This window comes from Ovis aries, chromosome 24 (assembly GCF_016772045.2).
Source record: "Ovis aries strain OAR_USU_Benz2616 breed Rambouillet chromosome 24, ARS-UI_Ramb_v3.0, whole genome shotgun sequence".
NCBI lineage: Eukaryota > Metazoa > Chordata > Mammalia > Artiodactyla > Bovidae > Ovis > Ovis aries.
Genome location: NC_056077.1, coordinates 2,458,615 through 2,478,103, shown reverse-complemented (window position 1 = coordinate 2,478,103; position 19,489 = coordinate 2,458,615). Strand labels below are relative to the sequence as shown.

At 58.7% G+C, this 19,489-nt stretch overlaps 1 protein-coding gene and 1 long non-coding RNA gene across 3 annotated transcripts; one reads left to right on the top strand and one right to left on the bottom strand.

Moving 5' to 3' along the window:
• Positions 1 to 411: 411 nt before the first annotated feature.
• On the bottom strand, positions 412 to 18,508 carry CCNF (cyclin F). Of its 2 annotated transcripts, none has more exons than XM_042240308.2 (17): positions 18,427 to 18,508; positions 17,228 to 17,382; positions 15,974 to 16,080; positions 14,983 to 15,050; positions 13,458 to 13,651; positions 13,026 to 13,079; positions 12,341 to 12,445; positions 11,978 to 12,055; positions 10,460 to 10,611; positions 7,742 to 7,906; positions 5,888 to 6,011; positions 5,509 to 5,689; positions 5,100 to 5,187; positions 3,856 to 3,955; positions 3,655 to 3,782; positions 2,941 to 3,110; positions 412 to 2,480 (listed from the first exon to the last, which is right to left on the bottom strand). In XM_042240308.2, the coding sequence occupies exons 1-17, from the start codon at positions 18,440 to 18,442 to the stop codon at positions 2,416 to 2,418; spliced, it is 1,950 nt and encodes a 649-aa protein (XP_042096242.1). In that variant the 5' UTR covers positions 18,443 to 18,508; the 3' UTR covers positions 412 to 2,415. The 2 variants fall into 2 exon arrangements, with proteins under 2 accessions (XP_042096242.1, XP_027817007.1); XM_027961206.3 differs by having other exon boundaries at positions 412 to 2,330.
• On the top strand, positions 3,950 to 10,601 carry LOC132658597 (uncharacterized). The gene is made up of 2 exons (XR_009598454.1): positions 3,950 to 5,486; positions 7,292 to 10,601. It is a non-coding gene; the product is annotated as an uncharacterized LOC132658597 (long non-coding RNA).
• Positions 18,509 to 19,489: the final 981 nt, after the last annotated feature.

The following is a 19,489-nucleotide window of genomic DNA, read 5'->3' as shown; positions in this document are numbered from 1 at the left end:
CAAGAAATCTCAGGGGAGAGCAGGATGGAGGACAGACCTGGGAGGGGGAGAGGGGTGTCCATTTCACTGTTGCTAATAGGAAGGTGCTACAGCAGAGAACAGACGCAAAGGAGGGGAGCTGAGGGTGCTGGGACAAAAGGGAGAAGGGTTGAGCGGGACCCAGGCATCCCTGGGACTGCTGTTAGGGTGGGACCGTCCATCAGCAGCAGCCTGTTTTCTTGCCCAGTATGGGGAGCCTGAAATGAGATTGTCAGTGAGAAAGGAGGGGAGGGGAGCAAGTCAGGCAGTATTAGCTCCCCACCAGAGCGCTCTCCTGTGTATGCAGGCTGGCCGGGAGAAAGCAGAGAACCTTTGGGTTTTGATAAGGGGCCAAGGGGACAAGGCAGTTCAGACATGCACATCACTCAGCTATTATTATCCTCATCACATTTAATCCTCACAACACCCCTGTGAGGTAGGTACTGTCACCCCATCATACAGATGAGGAAACTGAGGCTCACACATGCCTAGGGGCACACAATCGACAGGGAGGTATGCAGTCACAATGCTGGGATTCCCTTACTCAACCACTGCCTACCCAGGGTGGTCAGAATTCGCCTACAGCAGCAAAAAAGATAGTTCCCACAGGGAGTCAAGAGTCCAGAAAAGCCTCTCTGGGCCAGCGTCTCCTGGTCCCTGTAGTTTTGGTTCAAGAGCATTTGGGGGGACACTCCTGGCTAAGTGGTTCTTTCTGGCGTTTCAAGAGGAAACAAAAGCGACAGCAGCTGAGTGTTGGGCTCAGCCCAGCGGGGAGTGCAGCCAAGGTCATGATTCACAGGGACTCACAGGTTCACCCTCATCCAGCAAGCCGGGTCTCTGGTTCATGTTGTTCCGTGTCTTGGTCACCTCAGATGTTACAAATGACATTTAATTTTTTCCTGGCTAACCTCTCTGGGAAAACTGGTTTTGCATAGTGTCACAAGAGCACCGAGAAGTTTGAATCAAATTGTCATTTTTCAGTTGAGCCTAAATAATGTTGAGAATTTTTAAAAATGTAATACCTTCTATTTTTAATTTTTCTTTTGTTTTTATCCTAGAGGGATGAAGGACGGAAATAAAGACAGGGAAAGAAATGGCCCAGAAATTCAGTGCAGTGAGAGGGTCATGCAGATACCATCTAGTGGGGACACAGATGGACCATTGCAGGAGAAGGGACAGATTTTTAAAAGGAGCTGAGAATATGGGAGGGAGTGAGCCTGTGACCGAGAATCAAGGCCCTCGAGCCCAGTGTTCAGGCGCAGTCCACCACGGTTCTTGGGGCAGAGCTCCCCCATTGCAGGAGGCACCAGCCCGTGAGGAAAGGAACGCATGCCCAAGGCAGGGCAGTGTGGGCGCAGGGGTGGCGACGTGCTCAGGGCTGTCAGCTCTCCCAGGACCCCAGACCAAACAGATGGGGGGACGGGGAGCTGTGTCTGGACACTCGGGCCACACGTGTTCTCAGCTGTGAAAGCTCAGTTCCTGGGGTGCTGGCAGCGGAGGGGATGTTTGCCCAGGATGTGGGCTATTTCCCAGAGGAAGCAAGACAAGACACGGGAGGGGACAGAGACACAGGACTGACATGGTATGGCGTGACTGCTTTGAGGCTAAACCTCCCAAAGAGGAGCTGAGTTTTCGTTGTGCTTTAGAGATTCTGACGGCTCGTGATGGGCTCCCCAGGAGAAAGAGTCCCTGCCCCTGGATCTTCTCTAGGGTCCCCATGCGAGGCCAGCGGGGATCCGCAGGGATCCGTCTTGTCCCCCGCCCCGCACTAGCACAGCAGCAGCCCCCCCTCAGCAGACGTCCACTGCGGCACACGCTCCGACACACTCACAGCTTCAAGAAGCCCAAGTTCATGTCTTCTTCCTCCTCCTTCTCACTGTGGGCTGACAGGTTCTTCCTCTTCACCTGCTGTTGGGGAGCACAGCTCTCCGGGGGGCTGGGGGGGCGACACTGTAAACACGACTTCCGGGCATGGTGGTGGCAGGGCTGTGTGTTCAAGCTGCTGCCCGCGGGCAGCTCTGAGGTAGACCGGGGGGGCCCCCCCAAGGCGTGCCCGGAGTCTGTGGGACTCGCGCTGCTGACGGAGGAGTACCCCGATGTCGTGATGTCCTTGCCCAGCCCCCACCTGCTGCATGGGGGGGGCTCCGGCCCTGGGGTCCGCAGTGCCTGGTGGCCCGGCGCCACCGCCTGTGTGTCCTGGGGCCCCCATGCCTCCTCCGGGCAGGCCTCCTCGTCACTGGACTCCTGGCAGCAGTGCTCCTCCGGACTCAGGTAGACCACGGTGACGTCGAGGACGCCGCTGGGAGCCGTCACTGTGGGAGATGGGGAGACGTCGGGGTGAGCCTCGGCCCAGCCAGGACCCAAGGCAGCCTGGAGTCCCGTCTCAGCCACAGCTCCTCAACATCGCCGGTCAGTCCCCTTCCCTTTGCTTAAGAAGTCGAGGGCAAGGTGTGTCTTCCAAGCTTGAGGTGACACCCGTGTGACATGGGGAACAGGAAGAAAGGACAACAAATTGTGGCCATCTAATACTTAATCCTGAGTGGACGCAGAAACACGCAACTAGAAAATCCATAGACATGGCCTTGAACTGGGCCCTCCAGTTCCCTTCCCCCTGTCTGCAGATGGCTGACCAAACATAGGGATGGAGCCTTGTGCGGCCTGTCCTGGAGGGATGCCCGAGGGACAGAACCCAGCAGGGGAGCAAGGGGCACATGGCACAGGATGTTCTAGAAAGATCTTGTTGTGAACACAGGTGGGTCTGTTCTGTTCCTGCCCCATGCAGTCCTCCCGACAGCACAGGTCCGGCTGGGCCACAGCCTGTCCTCCCTGTGGGCTGCAGTGCCGGGTGCTCTGCTCTCCAGGGCTCCTTGGACACAAGCCCCCGCACCCCCGGCCAGCCCCGCCCGCCAGCCCGGCACTCACCGTCGCCCTCCTTCTCGCCCTCACTCTCCTGGTCGCCCTCGTAGCCCGAGCAGTAATCCAGGCTCCAGTCCAGGAAGCTGCCCAGCAGCGTCTCCTCCTGGCTGGACAGCTCAGCGGTGGGCGTGGTGACGAAGCTGCCCCTGTCCTCCTGGAGGCTGTTCTCCCGCTTCCTGCGGTGGGGGCAGGTGGGAATGCAGTCACAGGCTGCAGTGTCAGGGGGCCCAGCCTGGTCCCTGGCATGCCCCGCCCTCTCCGTGTGCTGTGAGCACCCAGGAAGTGCCCTCGGAGGCACACAGCTGATTCGCAGAGGTCGGGCCAGCAGCACAGTGAGGTCCCTACTCATCTGGACTTTGTAGGATGAATAGGAGTTCTTTGCGGGGGCCGGGGGTGGGGGGGACTTATTCCAGGCACCACAGCCAGGACACTGAGATAGAAGAGACGGGGTGAAGGGGACACGTAGGGGGTAACGGGGACCGAGTGCCCCAGCCTCTCATCAGGGTACAGCTGGAGCGCTGGAGCGACATGTGGAGGGCCAGTGTGGCCCCGGGGGGCTCCGCCTGTGCTCGGGACCACCAAGCCCACAGGGAGCTGGGCTGGAGCCACGCAGGGGAGGAGGCAGGGCTGCAGACCGCCGGCCCAGCTTCCGTTTCTGGGGGATCCCCGAGGGCTGCAGGGGTCACACGGGAACCCAGCTGGGCCCGCGGGCTCACTCACCGCTTGGTCCTCCTCCCAGAGGGTGAGCTGAGGAAGGCGTGAATATCGCCCGCACTGAGGAAGGGCGCAGGTTCCAGGCTCTCCTGTTTCACGCCCAGGGCAGCACACAGCTGGCCGTAGCTCAGCACCTGCAGGGCAGCCAGGGTCAGAGGGCGGGCGAGGCCCCAGGCGGGCGGGCCCGCCACCGGCACCCCTCAGTACCTCTTCCAGGCTGATCTCCTCGTAGCGCTTGTCCTCGAATCGCTGCTTGACGGCAGTGAGAGACACCTGCCTGTAGTCCTTGGGGGCGTCATCATGGAAGCTACCGACAGAGGGACGCGTGAGGGACCTCGAGGGGCGGGGAGTGGTGGCACCGCCCCCAGGAGGCTCCCCCTGCAGCCCCCGCTCAGATGGGAGACGTCCTCGGAGCAGGCCCAGCACCGCCGTGCAAACTCCCGGCAGTCCCTTGGTTAACCCGAGAGGCACCTATGACCCAGCGCCCACTCCCAGGTGTGTCCCCAAGAGAAAGGTGGGCAGAGATCCCCTCGGAGACCTGGACACAGTCGTCCACAGCAGTGGGGAGACAGAAAACCCCCAAATGTACATCAGTGCACAGATGGGAGAAATAAGACGGGGTCTCTCCGCCCAGGGGCTACCTGCACAGTGGAGACACTGTGTAGGTGTGAGCGGCCTCCCACCTACAGGCCTCACAGCGTGTGAGCCCGTGATGAAGCATCCAGAACAGGAAGGAGAGGAGTGTTGCGCGGTGGGGGGAAGTGGGGAGGGGACACCTGGAGGTATTAGGGAGGCAGGGCAGGTTTCTCTTGAGGGAGATGTTCTCTGATTGATGGTGGTGATGCCTGCACAACTCTATACCAAAAGCCTGTCGAATTGCACACTTAAAAAAAGTTTCATTTGTAAATAAATATTTCGTTTATCTGGATTGAAAAAACAAAAAAACCAGGGGAAGGTAGCAGGGAGGCAGAATCATCCAGCCCCTTGGGTGGGGACAGGGGATGCTGAGGCAGCATGGCCTGAGAAAGGAGGGGGCCCTGGCAGCTTCAGCGCACATAGTGCGGGTGGGAGCGAGTGGGAGGAGTGAGGCTGCCAGCCGGGGTGAGAGGAGAGGCGAAGGGCCAGGGGCCTGAGGCAGGCGCGGCCGGCCTGTGCCCTGGGCTGCAGTCTGCCAATGCCAGCCTCCTGCAGTGAGTTACCGCTGTTGTGGAAAGGCCGTTTTTTTTTATGCTCTACTGTCTGTGAGTTAGGTTTGGGTGGGGAGGAGCTGCTGCCCACACAGCAAATGTTAAAAACGTGTGTGCTAAGTAACATAGCCCTGGGATTTCTAAATGCCAGCCCTGAGACCCGCAGCTCACAGCCCAACAGCCCTCCTGTGACGTGAACCCCCTCTGGACCCATGGTGTGGAGGATGTACCCTGTGTGTGGGGCTTGCTTCCTTACACACTTACCACTTCTGATGAAGACTTAAGACACAGGGGATGAGGTCTTCACAGGAGAAGCCGGTAAGGTCCCACAACTGGGTGGTCCAGGGCTGCGCTGGTGAGGGAAGTAGGGGTTGTGGGGCTGCCTTGACGCCCACAGCCCCGGTGGTTCTGGGATGGAGCTTCCTAGGGCTCAGCGCTGAAAAGGCCCTGTGCCCAGGGCACGCATGCCCACTGCGCCCCGTGGGGTAATACCAAGCCACCCCCAGACCAAGGCTCTTAGTCCATCCTGTTGCCTCCTCCTCAGGGGAGAGGAGCACGCCGCTTTGTCTTCCTCCCTCCCCCAGACCTGAGCACCAGCTCCTGACTCCCGGAGACCCTCGCCCACCGGCTCAGCCCGGCTCTGAGAGGCAGGTGAGAAGGACTGGCTGCTTACTCTGCCCGTGTGTCAGCCTCGCCAGCAGCAGGGCGGCCGCAGCGAGGTGGGCCGGGGCGTAGGCGGCCAGGCTGGTGTGCAGCAGGGAGAGCTCACAGAGGAAGCCGCACAGGTGCTGGGTTCTTGGTGCCATGGGGACCAGTGTCAGCAGGACATCCTTGTAATCGACCACGGTGGGGACCTGGGGGGACGGGGCGGTGGACGTAGGGTTGCAGCATGCAGAGGACCCTCTGCCCGCTCGGGGGGAGGCTAGAACGCAGACACGCTGCCAGGGCTTCCCTCAGCAGAGAAGCCAGACCCACACACGTGCCCTCTGCTCCCCCCACCCCCTGGCGCAACTCGGCTTTGATTCAGGAGGGAAAGGCGAGCGGCCGCTTACCCGGATCTTCCCGTCCAGGGCCGAGATGATCTCGCCCATCATCCTCACCAGGTCCTCGTACTTGTACGTGTTGTCTGTGAGCCACACAGCCTCCCGGATTGTCAGGATCTCTTTGCTGATGAACCTGGAGTGTCAACAAGGGATCTGAGCTCGCGCCCCTCAGTGGGCTTTAGGCTTCAGTGATGGGGTGGGGAGTCCAGCAAGTTGACCTGGCTGCCCCCGGCGGGTGAGGTTAACTGGAAAGGTCACAGCCTGTCGGAGAGGCTGAGGGGCAGGGGTACTAGCGCCACAGGCCTGCGGCAGGAGAGTGGCTAGGCTGCTGGGCATGCAGGTGTTTCTACAAAATCCAGCCATGAAGGGTGTAAGCGGCCAATTCTCTTAACCTCCTGACGCATGAGGGTTTGCCCTGCCCTGTGCCAGCCGCTCTGGAGTGAGCATGAACAGCTTTAACCCAGAAGGCAGGCGAGCCAGCAGAACCAGAGCCAGAGGCTGTCTGGAGGTCTGGACCCGGCCCAGGGTCGGGCCGAGGGACTCGGGCAGTCCCTAGGCAGGTGGTCACCCTGTTCTCTCCCCTCTCCCAGTGCCAGCTAGCAGGGGACATGCTGGTCCAGCGGCCTGTGAGGGCCCCTCCCTGCGCCAGGGTCACTCTGTAGCTCCCAAGGTGGCTTGGCTAAGAGAGGGCAGGGCAGGGGGTACCGTAGGCACGGGGGGGCGGTGTGTGACGTTGAGGGGGGTGACGCGAGCCTGTGCTTGGGCAGTGGCAGGTGCCGCTTTCAGAGTGGATGGAGGGGTGTCTCGGCCCCTAAAAATCTTTTAAAGCGATTATCTCACGGCTGGTCTCCCAGTCTCTGATGGCAAGGACGTAACCATGCCGTTTAGACCTGGGGAAGCTGGGGACCCGTCATGTGTCAGCCCTCTCTGGTGACAAGACCCAGAGGTCCGGGTTCCGAGGCACTTGTGAGAGGTGCCAGACCGCGTGTGGCCTGTGCTCACCGGGCCTGAGCCCCACTCCCTCCGCCTGTGCACACCCTGGTTCCCTGGCCACCAGGAAAGCACAGCGCCCAGTTCCCATCAGGGCCACAGGACGGAGCTCGCTGCAGGCGCGCACCTGCTGGCCTCAGGGGCCGTGGTAAGTGGCAGAGAGCAAGTCAGTGCCTCAGGCGCCTGCATGAGCTCATGAAGCAGATACACCACACCCCAGTGACACACGCCTCTGGGTCACTGTGCCAAAGATTGACCAGTCCTCCGTAGTTGATGCTACTGTGTGCAGCGAGCCTGCCCCTCACCCCCTAAGCCTTACAAACACTGCCCAGGCGATGGCAGACCATGTAGGAGAAAGCTGGTTTAAAACACACAAAAATGCAACATGTATGGTGGGACGTGCCACCCACGCTGTGTCCACAGGCAAAACTGGGCGGAGAGGTGCTGGTTTTAGGAAGGTGGACTTCCAGGAAACTTAAGACGGCCTACGGGAAAAGCCAGAACCGCCACCTCTGAGGAGCGCGCATCCTGTCCGCGGGTAGAAGGGGGTGTGAACCTGGCTGGATGTGGGTCTCTGGACACAGAGCTGACAGCCTGACTCAGAAGGGCAGCCGACTGTGGCCTCCCTCATCTCCGTGTTGCCCTCGGGCCAGGGGAACAGGGTTCCCGCCCAAGCGAGGCCGCCACATGGGATGAGCAGCAGCTGCCCGCGCATGGAGGGTCAGCCCTGTTGTCCCTGTGTGGGGAGGACCACCCACTCTGGGCACCCCTGAAATTAGAACCCCGTTATTATGAGGTGGGGTGCTGAGGGCCTGTCCGTCCCACTGGGAAGCCTGCCTGTGACCTGGGCAGGGCCGGCTGGGGGTTTCTCACCGGGTGCAGATGACCATGCAGGCGATGCCCAGCAGCTGCAGCCGGTACCGGGGCACCAGCCGCCTCTGCAGGTACCGGTCCACGCACTCCACGGTCAGGTGGAGACACAGGCTCGAGAAGTCCTTCATGGTCGCGACCTCCACCAGCCAGTCGATGAGGATGTACCTGTAGGAAGAGCGCTGCGCCTGAACACCAGGCAGAGCCTCTGCGGGGCCCCGAGCCTCCACGGGGTCCCGTCTCCTGCCCCCAGAGCCTCATGGGTCCCGTCTCCCGCCCCCCCGAACCTCCACAGGGTCCCGTCTCCCACCCCCCGAGCCTCACGGGGTCCCGTCTCCCACCCCCCGAGCCTCACGGGGTCCCGTCTCCCGCCCCCCGAGCCTCACAGGGTCCCGTCTCCCGCCCCCCGAGCCTCACGGGGTCCCGTCTCCCACCCCCCAAACCTCCACGGGGTCCCGTCTCCCGCTCCCCGAGCCTCACGGGGTCCCATCTCCCGCTCCCCGAACCTCCACGGGGTCCCGTCTCCCGCTCCCCGAACCTCCACGGGGTCCCATCTCCCGCTCCCCGAACCTCCACGGGGTCCCGTCTCCCGCTCCCCGAACCTCCACGGGGTCCCGTCTCCCGCTCCCCCGAACCTCCACGGGGTCCCGTCTCCCGCTCCCCGACCTCCACGGGGTCCCGTCTCCCGCTCCCCGAGCTTCACGGGGTCCCGTCTCCCGCTCCCCCGAACCTCCACGGGGTCCAGTCTCCCGCTCCCCGAACCTCACGGGGTCCCGTCTCCCGCTCCCTGAACCTCCATGGGTCCCGTCTCCCAGTCCCGCCCAGCCATCCATCCCGAGGGTGAGCGGTCACTTCAGGTGTCATGGGCTTATGCCAGCAACCGTGGGGGCCCCAGCGCTCCTGACCTGGTTCCTGGGAAGCATGTGGGCACACACGTGGGCCCTGCCCACCCCTACCCTGGGGCCCCCTGGCATTGGATAAGCCTGGACCATCACTTATAAGTGGGCAGAGTGGGTCTGCTCTGGAGACTGGGGACTGGTCACAGGTCAAAGGTTACTATCCTGGAAACCTGTCTCCTTCCTGAAGAACTCTCACTGTGGGGTCATTTGTCACAACCCCCTGCGGTTGAGCAAAGAGCCAGGGATGCAGCCCAAGCAGGAGGCACTGAGCCCCGGTGCTCGAGCTCTCGGCTACCACGACGGAGGGCTCGGGCTGCAGAACTAGCAGGCACAGGGTCCCTCCTCCTCGATGGCGCCAAGGCCAAGCTGGGACACTGACGTCACGGGGGACACTGCACGCAGCGCAAGGATGCCCGGACAGGGTGGACAAAGGAGAGGAGACGGGAGAAAGGAAGCCAGAGAGACGGGCCATGATGGTGAGGGGCTCTGTGCAGCCAGACAGGAGCGTGTTTCTCAGGCAGAGGGAAGGCGCAGGGGGGTGAGGGCAGAGTGAGTGGGGGAGTGGAGGGGGTGGCCTGGAGGAGCGCCCAGGGGTATGAGGGTCACACCAGCCACGACTGGGAGCAGAGGACGATGCTCCCTGCGCGGACACCCTAGATAAACGCAATGATCGGACAAAAACTGACCAACCGAACCATACACTTTAAAGTGGTCAAACCCAAAACTAATGTTGGAAATCAATTATAACTCGACTAGAGAAAAGGAAGAAGTCAGCTGTTGTCTAACGTGGAGGAAAACAGACAGATGCTCAACTTGGGGCTGAAATAATATTATGTTATTATTTCAATAAAACTACTTTAGCTCTTGAAAAGCAGAAAAGGTTAAGTTTACGTTAACCCTCATTCCCAACACACAAAAGGAATAGCAAAAGTGTCCCCCCACCCCCACCTGCCAAAAAAAGGGCAGACTGGGAGGGCACAAGGCGGGAGGGGCACCAGCAGCGCAGGTCCAGGACTCAGGAGCACAGCAGCTTGGGACTCGCCTTGTGATCCAGTGGCTGAGACTCCGAGCTCCCAACCTCCCAGTGCAGGGGGCCTGGGTTTGATCCCTGGTCAGGGAACTATATCCCACATGCTGCAACCAAGAGATCCTGCGTGCTGCAACCAAGACCTGGTGCAGCCAGACAAATTAATTAATTAAAAAGAAAAAAAAAAGGCACAGCAGCGTGGTGACACTGAATGTGGGAGCAGGGGACACTGCAGCCCTGCTGTGAGCGGAGGCCCGGCCGCACAGCCAGGGCCCGCCCGTCATACTTCTAAAACGCACTTGAAATCCCTAGCACGAGCTTAGAGAATTAATTATTCATGTTTTCCACTTTGCTTTCTAACATGTTCTGTGATTGTAACAGTGTGTCATCTCCAAACTTCAGAGGAGAATGGACTTGTGGGAAGAGGCAGGTCACGGGGTTCCAAGGCTGCAGGCCCCCACTTCCCCTGCTGACACTGATGCACATGAGGATGGGTTGGAAAGAAAGGTAGTTTTTCTGGCATCATTTTAGAAAGATGTTTAAAGTGGTTTAACACTTTCTGAGGCCTAAAAAGGGAAACTGGAGAAAACAGACTCATATGGGAATTTTTTTTTCCCCCAAAGCCCTAGGTAACTCGGGCATTACTGGTTTTAGAAAACACACACACACACACACACACACACACACACACGTGCACACGTGTACACACATACACACAGGGGGATCCCGGTGGGGCTGACAACACAGCGGGCCTGTCACAGGACCTCGTCACCGTGGGCAGTTTGGGCCCCTTACCTCATTGTGTCATTGAGCCCTTTCTGGACAGAGAAGACCCTCTGCTTATTGACAGCGTGGGAGGCCTGGAACAAGTGGCAGACTATCTCACTGGAGGCTTTTGCTTCCAATCCGAGCTGGTGTCTATGTGCACAGGCTTTGGCTAGAGACAGCTGTGGGCGGAAGAGTCGTGGGGTAAGCAGGGGCCAGGGCCTTCCTGTCTGTCAACACCCTGGCCCACTTACACCCTCTAAGCCTGCCGGAACAGGAGGGCCAAGATTTTACTTATGCTTTTGGAAGTAACTAGTAAGTCACGGTAGAATGTTTAAAACGGACAAGAGGTAGAGAACGGGAGGTCAGCCCCTTCTTGCCCTGTCCTTCCTGAGGGGGTTTCTGTTGGCTTTGTCGCCTCGGGGGCGGCCGCTATGCAGGCTTCTTGCCCTGTCCTTCCTCTGAGAGGGTTTCCTGTAAGCTTTGTCGCCTGGGGGGCCGCCGCTGTGCAGGCTTGCGCAGCTTCTGCTCGTGCGGCCGACCCCCAGGCGCTGCCTGTGCCCTGACGCTTTCTGCAAGACCTGCTCGGATTGCCACCCCACTCACAGAACACTGAAGACTATCTTATCACATCTTGGCCGGCACAAACTGCTCTCCTTGAGAATGTTTGTTTTCAGAAGTTACTAGCTAGCCACTCAGAAGCAAAGAATACGTGTGTGTGTGATCTGCTCGTGGGATTGGCCATGACATCTCTAAACGGGCGCCTTTCTGATGAGCAGTGAGGTCAAACCTGCCCCATATTTTAACAGCTTGTATTTACTCCCTTGTTTCTGCGCATACTGAGGCCCCGGGTACTTCCATGGGGCCTTACTGTTCTTATTGATTAGTCTGACCTTGTTTTAGAAACACACTGTTGATTGTTACATTTCTTGTAAACGTGCTGCGTGCCTTTCTGGACACAAACGTTATAGTGGCCTGTGATGTGTTAGGTAGGCATCCCTGCTGGGGACTTGGTCCCGAGTTTTTATGGGCCAGTGACTGAAGCCCCAACTTGGTGGGGTCACAGGCACCAGCTTGGCCAAGGGGGACTTCCTCTGATTTGTCTGGAAATAGTGACTTCCTTACAGCTGCACAGGGATAGTGTCTGGTGAACGCCAACTACAACCCTCCAACGTCCAGGTCCAACGCTCGACAACCTGGTGAGGGGTCAGATACTGGAAAGAGGATAGCGTGCCTCACGCCAATCTGCTCTAAGGAGCCTCAGGTCCCGCTGCCAAGATGCTGTCCCCGCAGGCCAGCTTTAAGGAGCTGTCCACACTCTGACAGCAGCTGTGGTTAGTCCACAGCATGTAGGAATGAGGAGGCTGGCTGTCTTTGGTGCCATGGGCAAAGCGTTCCCAGGCTGCCCTCCCTGCACACCTCAGAGCTGACCGCCCTCAGAGTTGCCCCACGGTGACCCCCCCTAACCCCGCCCTCCGCAGGAGCCTGGCAGCCCTGCCCTGGGATCTCAGAGAGGAGGCATTGAGACCAAGTTGGCTCCCAGCTCACCTGCGCTTCCCAGCAGCCTTTGGCAGCAAAGTCCCTGAGCTTCCGGAAGCTGTGGAGAAACCGTCCGGGGTCCAGCATCTGTCAATGTGAGATGCCCTTACATGGGCGTGTCTCTGGAGGAACGCAGAACCAACCCCTGGGGTTCTTCAGTGTTCCCCCAAGATCCCCAGAGGGGCCCCAGCTGGGCCTTTCTTCTGGCCCTTCTTCCCCTGAGTGGTGGTGGTCGTTCCCAGGGTAGAGCTGAGAGCAGCCCCAGGGGGCCCAGGAGGACCCCCTGTGCTGGCGGACCCTTGACCAGGGCTGCTCTGAGACCGCGCATCTGGCCAGCATCACCCACGCTCTCCCAGACCTGGGCCCACTCACGTCCATCCGCCTGTCACTCTCCCAGAGGAGGTATGAGCTGGTCAGACACCCCTGGTTAGCGGACTCTTCAAACAGGTTCCGGGCCTGCTTCTGTTTCTCTTCATCCTAGAGTAAGAAACCACACACGCAGCGCTCAACTTTAATAAAATCAGTTAACTAAATTAGCGGAGAAACAACTTCCCTGAAGATATGCGATGTGAGAATCACGTGGCCTGAGCCCACGAGCTCTGCCCTCCCGCCCTGCCTCCTCCTGCCAGGGCCCGCATGGTGACGGAGGTGGGAGGTGGTGGAGACCCCCAAGGCCCTCCGGCTCCTCGCTCACACCCCAGGTCCCTCCCTGCTGCGGTCAGAGCACCTGTCGCCAGAGGCCACCACCCTCCCTGAATTGCTGCGGTGGGGGGGGGGGGGCCTTTCACGTTCGTGCGGTGGAGGGAGCCGCCCAAGTGGGCCTGGAAGCACGCAGGCCCGTCCTGCCCATCAGACACTCTGGCTCCACCGGCTGCACTGACAGGGCCCTAGTCTGGGAGACCTCGGGGCCTCCTCCCACGGCCCCTCGTGAGCGTCCCAGACCTTGGTGCTGGTAGCTGCCGGAGAGGTGAGAAGCACAGAGCCGCAGACCTGCTGTGCCTGGTGCCCACCTGGGCTATGATGCCGAGCAGCACAGGGGGCGGGCGAGGGGACTCACCTCGAAGAGACTCAGCACCCTCCCCAGGCAGTGAAGTATGGACGCCCTGTGGGTCTAGAGAAGGAAGGGTGACTGTTGATGGGGAACTTCCTGGGGCCCCCTCGATCCCTGCCACACCCCCTGTGCAGGTCCTCTTGCTCCCCAGCCGGCCTTGACTCCAGGCCTCCCCCAACCTCGTCTCGGAGCCTCTGGCCGTCCTTCTCCGTGGGCACCCGATCTGCAGCCCTGCCCTGCCCCCAGGCCCCCAACCCTGGCTCTGCCTTCTCCCCGCCTGCTGGTTGCTTGCAGACGCTTCCGTATTTGTACTGTTTTCGGAGCCTCCGCTGCCCTCAAGTCCCTGACTTCATACGGTCCACAGCATCTCCCCTCAGGGCTGTCTCATCTCCTGGGACCCCGTGGGGTGCCCCACCTGCACCCCGGGCTGGGACTCACTTTCTGTAGCTGGCACTCCGCCCTGAGGCTCTCGTGAACCACAGCCTTGCAGCAGCTCCCGGACACCGACCAAGGCGGGCGGATGAAGAGCCAGATGAAGGGGGCGGCGCCCACGTTCAGCCGCTCGGCCAGGCTGAAGTAGCGAGAGGCCCTCAGGCCGTTCACTTCCGCCCGGGCCTCGTCAGACACCGACACTGCAGGCGGACAGAGCGAGCCGGGATGTCTCTGGGGGCAGGCACGGCAGTCCCTCCAGTCCTTACGGAAAGTCTAGGGCCTTATGCCACTGCCACGCGAGGTTGCTGGTGTTTTAGGGCAGAAGAGTCGGGTCGGGGGCTCCATGTTTTCTTCCTGCGTCCCGTGAACCAAGTGCCCTGTGGCTCCTCCCACAGCCTGAAGTCTGAAAATCCAGGAAGGTGCTCCCCACCCCCGACCCCATGGAGGCATCACAGGCCCACCCTCCTGTGGGCAACTGCTGCCCAGCCCCCGGTTAACGGGGGTTTCTTTCTGGGGTGACAAGAACATTTCAAAATGAGGGGTGTTGGTTGCACAGCTCTGTGAAGACACCGACTGGGCTGTACACCTGGATGGGTGAGCTGAATGGTGGGAATTCTCTGCGCAGTGCCGGATGGTGGGATGATCAGATGACGGGAGGGTGGACGGCTCATCGTCTCCACGTCAACAGTCCAGTCAACCAACTATGACTGGGGCGACCTCTCAGCAAGATGCCAGGTCTTTTAGAAGCAGATAAATGGCGGACGTACTCAAGACTAGATGTGTTTGGGGAGCTGGGACAGGACCAGGTGCAGGCCCGTTCCTTAGTGAGCCCAGCATACCAGCAGGAGTCAGGAGAGAGGGCCATATCAGGCTCTTTTGAGGAGCACCTGCCCCTGGGGGTGAAGGAATCCAGGTACCAGGCTGGCTTTGGCCTGCCTGAACTTGCCTCCCGCCAAGGGCCTTGGCTCCCTCCCTGTGTTACTGACACCAGGCATCAGGCATGCTGTGACCGCCACCCCAAGTCCCTCAGATGAGCTGTGGCCAAGGAGTGGAGCTGGGGTCGACTCGCAGGCTACGGTGTTCACTAGGGAGCCAGGAGGGCTGGCTCACCTGAGAAGTTCCCATTCCGAGTCTCTGCTCAGAGCCACTCGTTGTCAATCAAAATTAAAGGCTCATTAAGAAAGAGGTGACCCCCCGACCTACAGAACCAAAGCTCATCAATGGATCCCTGAGCAGGACACCTCTCTGACATTGCTCCCAAGATACAATGGTACACAGCCAGACACGGTGAGAGCAGTGACTAAACTGTGAACACGGGCAAGGGCTTATGTGAGTTCTATTTTTCTTTTTTTTTTTCTGACTGCAGTGTAAGGCATGTGGGATCTTAGTTCCTTAACCAGGGATTGAACCTATGCCCACTATAGTGGAAGCTCGGAGTCTTAACCCTGGACCACCAGGGAAGTCCCTAGCGCTTGTTCTAAAGTGTCAACACCAAGCGGGGCGAGGCCAGCCCAGACCCAGCAGCACTTACAGCCTTCGTTGTAGAGGTAGGCAATGCCCAGCTTCACGGCAGCTTCAAAGTTCCCTTTCTCAGCAGCCCTGGAGCAACAGGGACATGAAACACTGCATGATTTTATTCTATTAAGGCTATGTTCTACCGCAGCACCTGAAACTACAGTACTTACTTTCTGAACAGAAACTTTTTTCTGGTAATGCGACTAAATATCTATTATCCATGACACGCTACAACACGGATGAGCCTTAAAACATGCTTAAGCAAAAGAGTCACAACAGGCCACACGGTGTATGACCCCACTCGTATGAGATGCCCGGGACAGGCAAATACATGGAGACAAACAGTAGATGCGAGGTTGTCTAGGGTCTGGATTACTATTGGGAAGATACGGACAGACTGCGAATGGTTATGCGGCTTCAGCCAGGGGTCATGAGAAGGTCAAGTCAGACAGTGTGGATGATTGCACAATGCTGTGAATATATTAAAAACCACTTGATCAGTACACTCTAAGTGGGTGGGCTGTATGGTTCGTGGACTGTCTCAGGCAGCCTGCCTGTGACCACGGGCACACTGTGTGGCTCCTGGCCCCTCTGGCTCTTCCTCCAGGTCTGTCGGAGGGGGTGGGATCAGCCAGGGAATGTAATGCACTAGGATTCAAACCACATGGTCCTGACCAAAGTAAGGGAAATAAGAAGTTTCCACGTGCAGGTGACCTGCATCTGAGCCACGCGGGATGGGTCACAGCCGAAGCGGACCTTCCGGAAGCACCACTGTGACTAATGAGTGGCAGGTCTGAGCTGGGGGTGCGGATGACCCATGACCATGCTAGAAGTCATGTGACTCGATGGGTGAGGTCTATATGCTCAGTCACTCCCTGGGGGATATGGTGTTGGCAGAGGCCTACAAGCAGAAGGAAAACCATGGCCAGGTCCAGCCCTGAGACAGACTGGCACGGCAGGGAAGGCCAGGAGTGAGAGGAAGCCCGGCTGCTCTTGGGTGCAGATACCTTTCAAAGAGCTTCAGGTTCCCCGGAGAAGGCCACAGCTCCTGGAAGCTGGCGCATGCCCACACGCTGGCATGGTTGTCCACCAGGTACTTCAGGTGGGAATGTACCTGAGGAACAACAGGAGTGGGGTGGGGGGTTATCAAGGGACTACAGGGAAGGCCCACTTCTGGAGCTGTTGAAGACAGGGTTAGACAGACATAGGATCTCCTGTCTCCCTCTGACCCTACCAGTAAGGCCTCCTGGGCTCTGTGTATCAAACTAACTAGCAGTTGCTTTGAACAGAGAAAAGAAATCAGACACAACTTTCTCTGTGGTTCTAAAGGTGGGGACAGGTCCTGGAAGTGGGGGTAAGCACCAGGCTGAGAAACAGGATATAATGCTATATACTTGCAACGACCAGGGAAACCGACTCTAGGGCTAACGGGTAGGTCAGAAATCTGTTTTGCTAGTGGGAGCACAGCTGGAATCTGGGCGGTCAACGGGGGCACTAGCAAGCATTTTAAGTGCAAAAGCTCCCACTGCCATTGGAAATGGCACTTGCAGATGTTATGAACACAATGGAGGCAGGTTTGGGAGTCAGACAAATGGGTTCTTGTGGGTGTTCCCCCACTAATTTGCTGGATGCCCTTGGTTAAGTGGCTCAGGGTGAGGCTGCAGTTCTGATGTCTGCACAATAAAGCCCAGAGCCCCTTTCAGCACTGGATATTATATGAGATTTGTCCTCATAAGGGCTTCCCTGGTGACTCAGACAGTAAAGAATCTGCCTGCAATACAGGAGGCCAAGGTTCAATCCCTGGGTCAGGACGATCCCCTGGAGAAGGAAATGGCTACCTACTCCAGTATTCTTGCCTGGAGAATCCCATGGACAGAGGAGCCTGGTGGGCTACAGTCCATGGGGTCACAGAGTTGAACACAACTGAACAACTAACACTTCTACTTCACACCATCTTCAAGAACATACTCTTTTTCTTCTTAACACTCTCCCGTATCTTGAGGGATTCAAATTTCACTGCCAGGAAAAGGTACTTTCTCTGTTAAAATAAACACTGCAAAGAGCGGACTCAAACCTTGCTGTCCTATGTTTTTGCTTTCCTGTCGTCAGAACAACCTCAAACGTCTACTTGCCAACATCACCGTTGGGGATCATCTACCCTCATCGGTAGCCAGAGTTTTTGTTCTGACATTTGAGACATGAAGCCTTCGTGGTAAAATCAACAATGCCAGGGTTGACACTGTGTTCATCTGACAACTTACAGCTCGGACAGCGAGGATATCTCCAACAGAAAGCCATTTCAGGATATGAAAGAGCGCATCTTCAGGGAGATTCAAGATTGTGAGGTTTCGAGGTCTCCTCCTTATTCTCCGCTTTGAAGGATAACAGAAACACTTGGCACACCTACAGTGGATCACTTAAGAAAACAAATCAGAATGGTTTAAGTGATGTGTTGGAAATGAACTGTGATATGAAAAGTTACATCTGAACATGTTTTAACAGTTACTGGTCCTCTGCCCCAGCCATAGTTACAGTCCCAAAGATTAAATAAAGAAGCCGTAGTGGTATAAGAGACATCTTCATTCATTCAAATTATTCGATAAATGTTTACAGTGAGTAGTAATCATGTAAGCTGGCCATTGGGAAACCGTCTGACCCAGAGCCCAGATAACAACGAGGAAGAAAGGAAGAGCAGACAGTGTTGATGATGATTAGCCAGGGAGACGCCTGGACTCTAGCTGATTTCTTTGCTTCTATTTGCACACATGACTAAAACATGAAATGTTAATAAGGATTTGAACAATCAGGTTTTCCAGTTCAAATTCAGAGGGTCCACCCTGCAGAGAAGCCAAGGGTGGACTTGGAGGGCAGGCCAGTCCCAGCTCTGTGGATGTCAGAGCTGTCCCGCCGGTCTCAGGGTCCTCTGAGACCCTGACAGGGGGGTCCTTCCAACTTAAGCTCCAGCAACTCTTTCCTCCCTCCAAGCAGAGGAGCTTGTGGCAGAAGGTGCCATTCCTGACGCTTCACCCGGTTCTTCATCCGCTCCTTCCTCCAGTCCCCACGGGAGGTGGCTGCTCCACCACCGGGCAAGCTCCCTGCTCAGGGCGTCTTCCTGCCCTCTCCCCTCGTTCCTCACCCGGGCTTCCCATCAGTAATTAACCTAATGCGAAAGCCGAGCGCATACGCAGCTCGACCAATCCTCGCCTTTTGCCCTATTATCCTCACTCCCTTGCCCTAGGACAGCCACGGTATAACCACGGAAATTCCTCGGCGGCGCTCACGGCCCTGCACAGGTGGTGGTCCCCTCGCGCCGCTTTCTCGCGGAGCTGGGCGCCGCTGGGTATTTAAACCGCGCGCCGGGTAGGCGCCGTCGGGACGATCCGAACCCCGGGCTGAAAGGCTCAAGCGGGCCCCACTCAGTCTGGAGGCCACTCCACCGCGCCCCGCGCCCCGCGCTCACCGCCTCCGCTCCCCATAGCCGTCGTCGCTGCCGTGGCCGCCGCCGCCGCTGTAGCCGCCAGACCCGCCCGCGGGCCCAGAGCGCGCCTCCCCACGCAGGCGCAGACCCGCCTGCCTCCCGCCTGAGTTTTCAAACGCGCCGGGCGTTCCCATTGGCCCACCACGGGGGGCGAGCGCCACTACCCCACCGGGCTCCGCCCCGAGCCACGCCCCCTCGGCATCGGGCGCCCGCGACTGGCTGCTCCAGGATGCGAATTCGAACGCCGGCTGTTGATTGGTGGAACCTGCGCGGCCGCCCCGCCTCCCAAGCACTGGCTGGGGTCTGAAGGAGCGCGGCTCCGGGGCAGTCGGCAGTGGAATTCCTGGTTTCCCTCCGAGCCGCGTTGACCTGCCCTATTCTGGGATTCGGCCTTGCCGCTGAGTCGGCGGCAGAGATCCCGGCGACCAGAGCCCATGGCGCACAGTGGGTTGTCAGTGAAGGTCTGAGCGGACCGGCAGCGCTTCCGAGCCAGGGGTCTCTGAGCGCGGACCCCGACGCGGTCTTCGACCTGCGTGGACGCAGGCGAGCGGGCCCCCGCGGGAGGCACCTCACCAAGGCTGCCCCCTGACCTTAGTGGCCTGCACCCTGAGGCCGAAGGCCCTGCCTCCCGTCCTTGCTTCAGGCGAGGAGACCCTTGGTTCTGTCCGTGCCGCTGTTGGTATAGATCGCAGGGCAGAAACAGGCCTGGGTGATTCATTCAGCGCGTCTGACTCCTTCCCTTGAAACGCGGCTCAGCCTGGACCCCTCCATCCCTCCCAGGGCAAACCCTCAGCGTGTCACCTGGGCCTTGTCAGTCTTCACCATCTCCTCGCGGTCAATTGGGAGCCCACTAAAACAGAAGAGCACGCCTGCTTGCTTTAGTGGCTGCAACACTCCGTTCACCCAGGTATTAGGCAGTGCCCACCCGGCCTTGTCTTTCAGGAACCAGCTCTCACCCCACCTCCTCCGTGAGACATTCTGACAAGGAAAGAAATGCAACTTCTGGGAGAAGTGCTTGATGGCCAAGGACATAGTGGTTTTTCCC

Coding starts and splice junctions, on each gene's coding strand:
- CCNF (XM_027961206.3), bottom strand. Junction 12,446..13,025: donor GGGTGCTGAGTCTCTTCGAG/GTGAGTCCCCTC, acceptor TTCTTACTCTAG/GATGAAGAGAAACAGAAGCA. Junction 10,612..11,977: donor AAGGCTGCTGGGAAGCGCAG/GTGAGCTGGGAG, acceptor TTCCGCCCACAG/CTGTCTCTAGCCAAAGCCTG.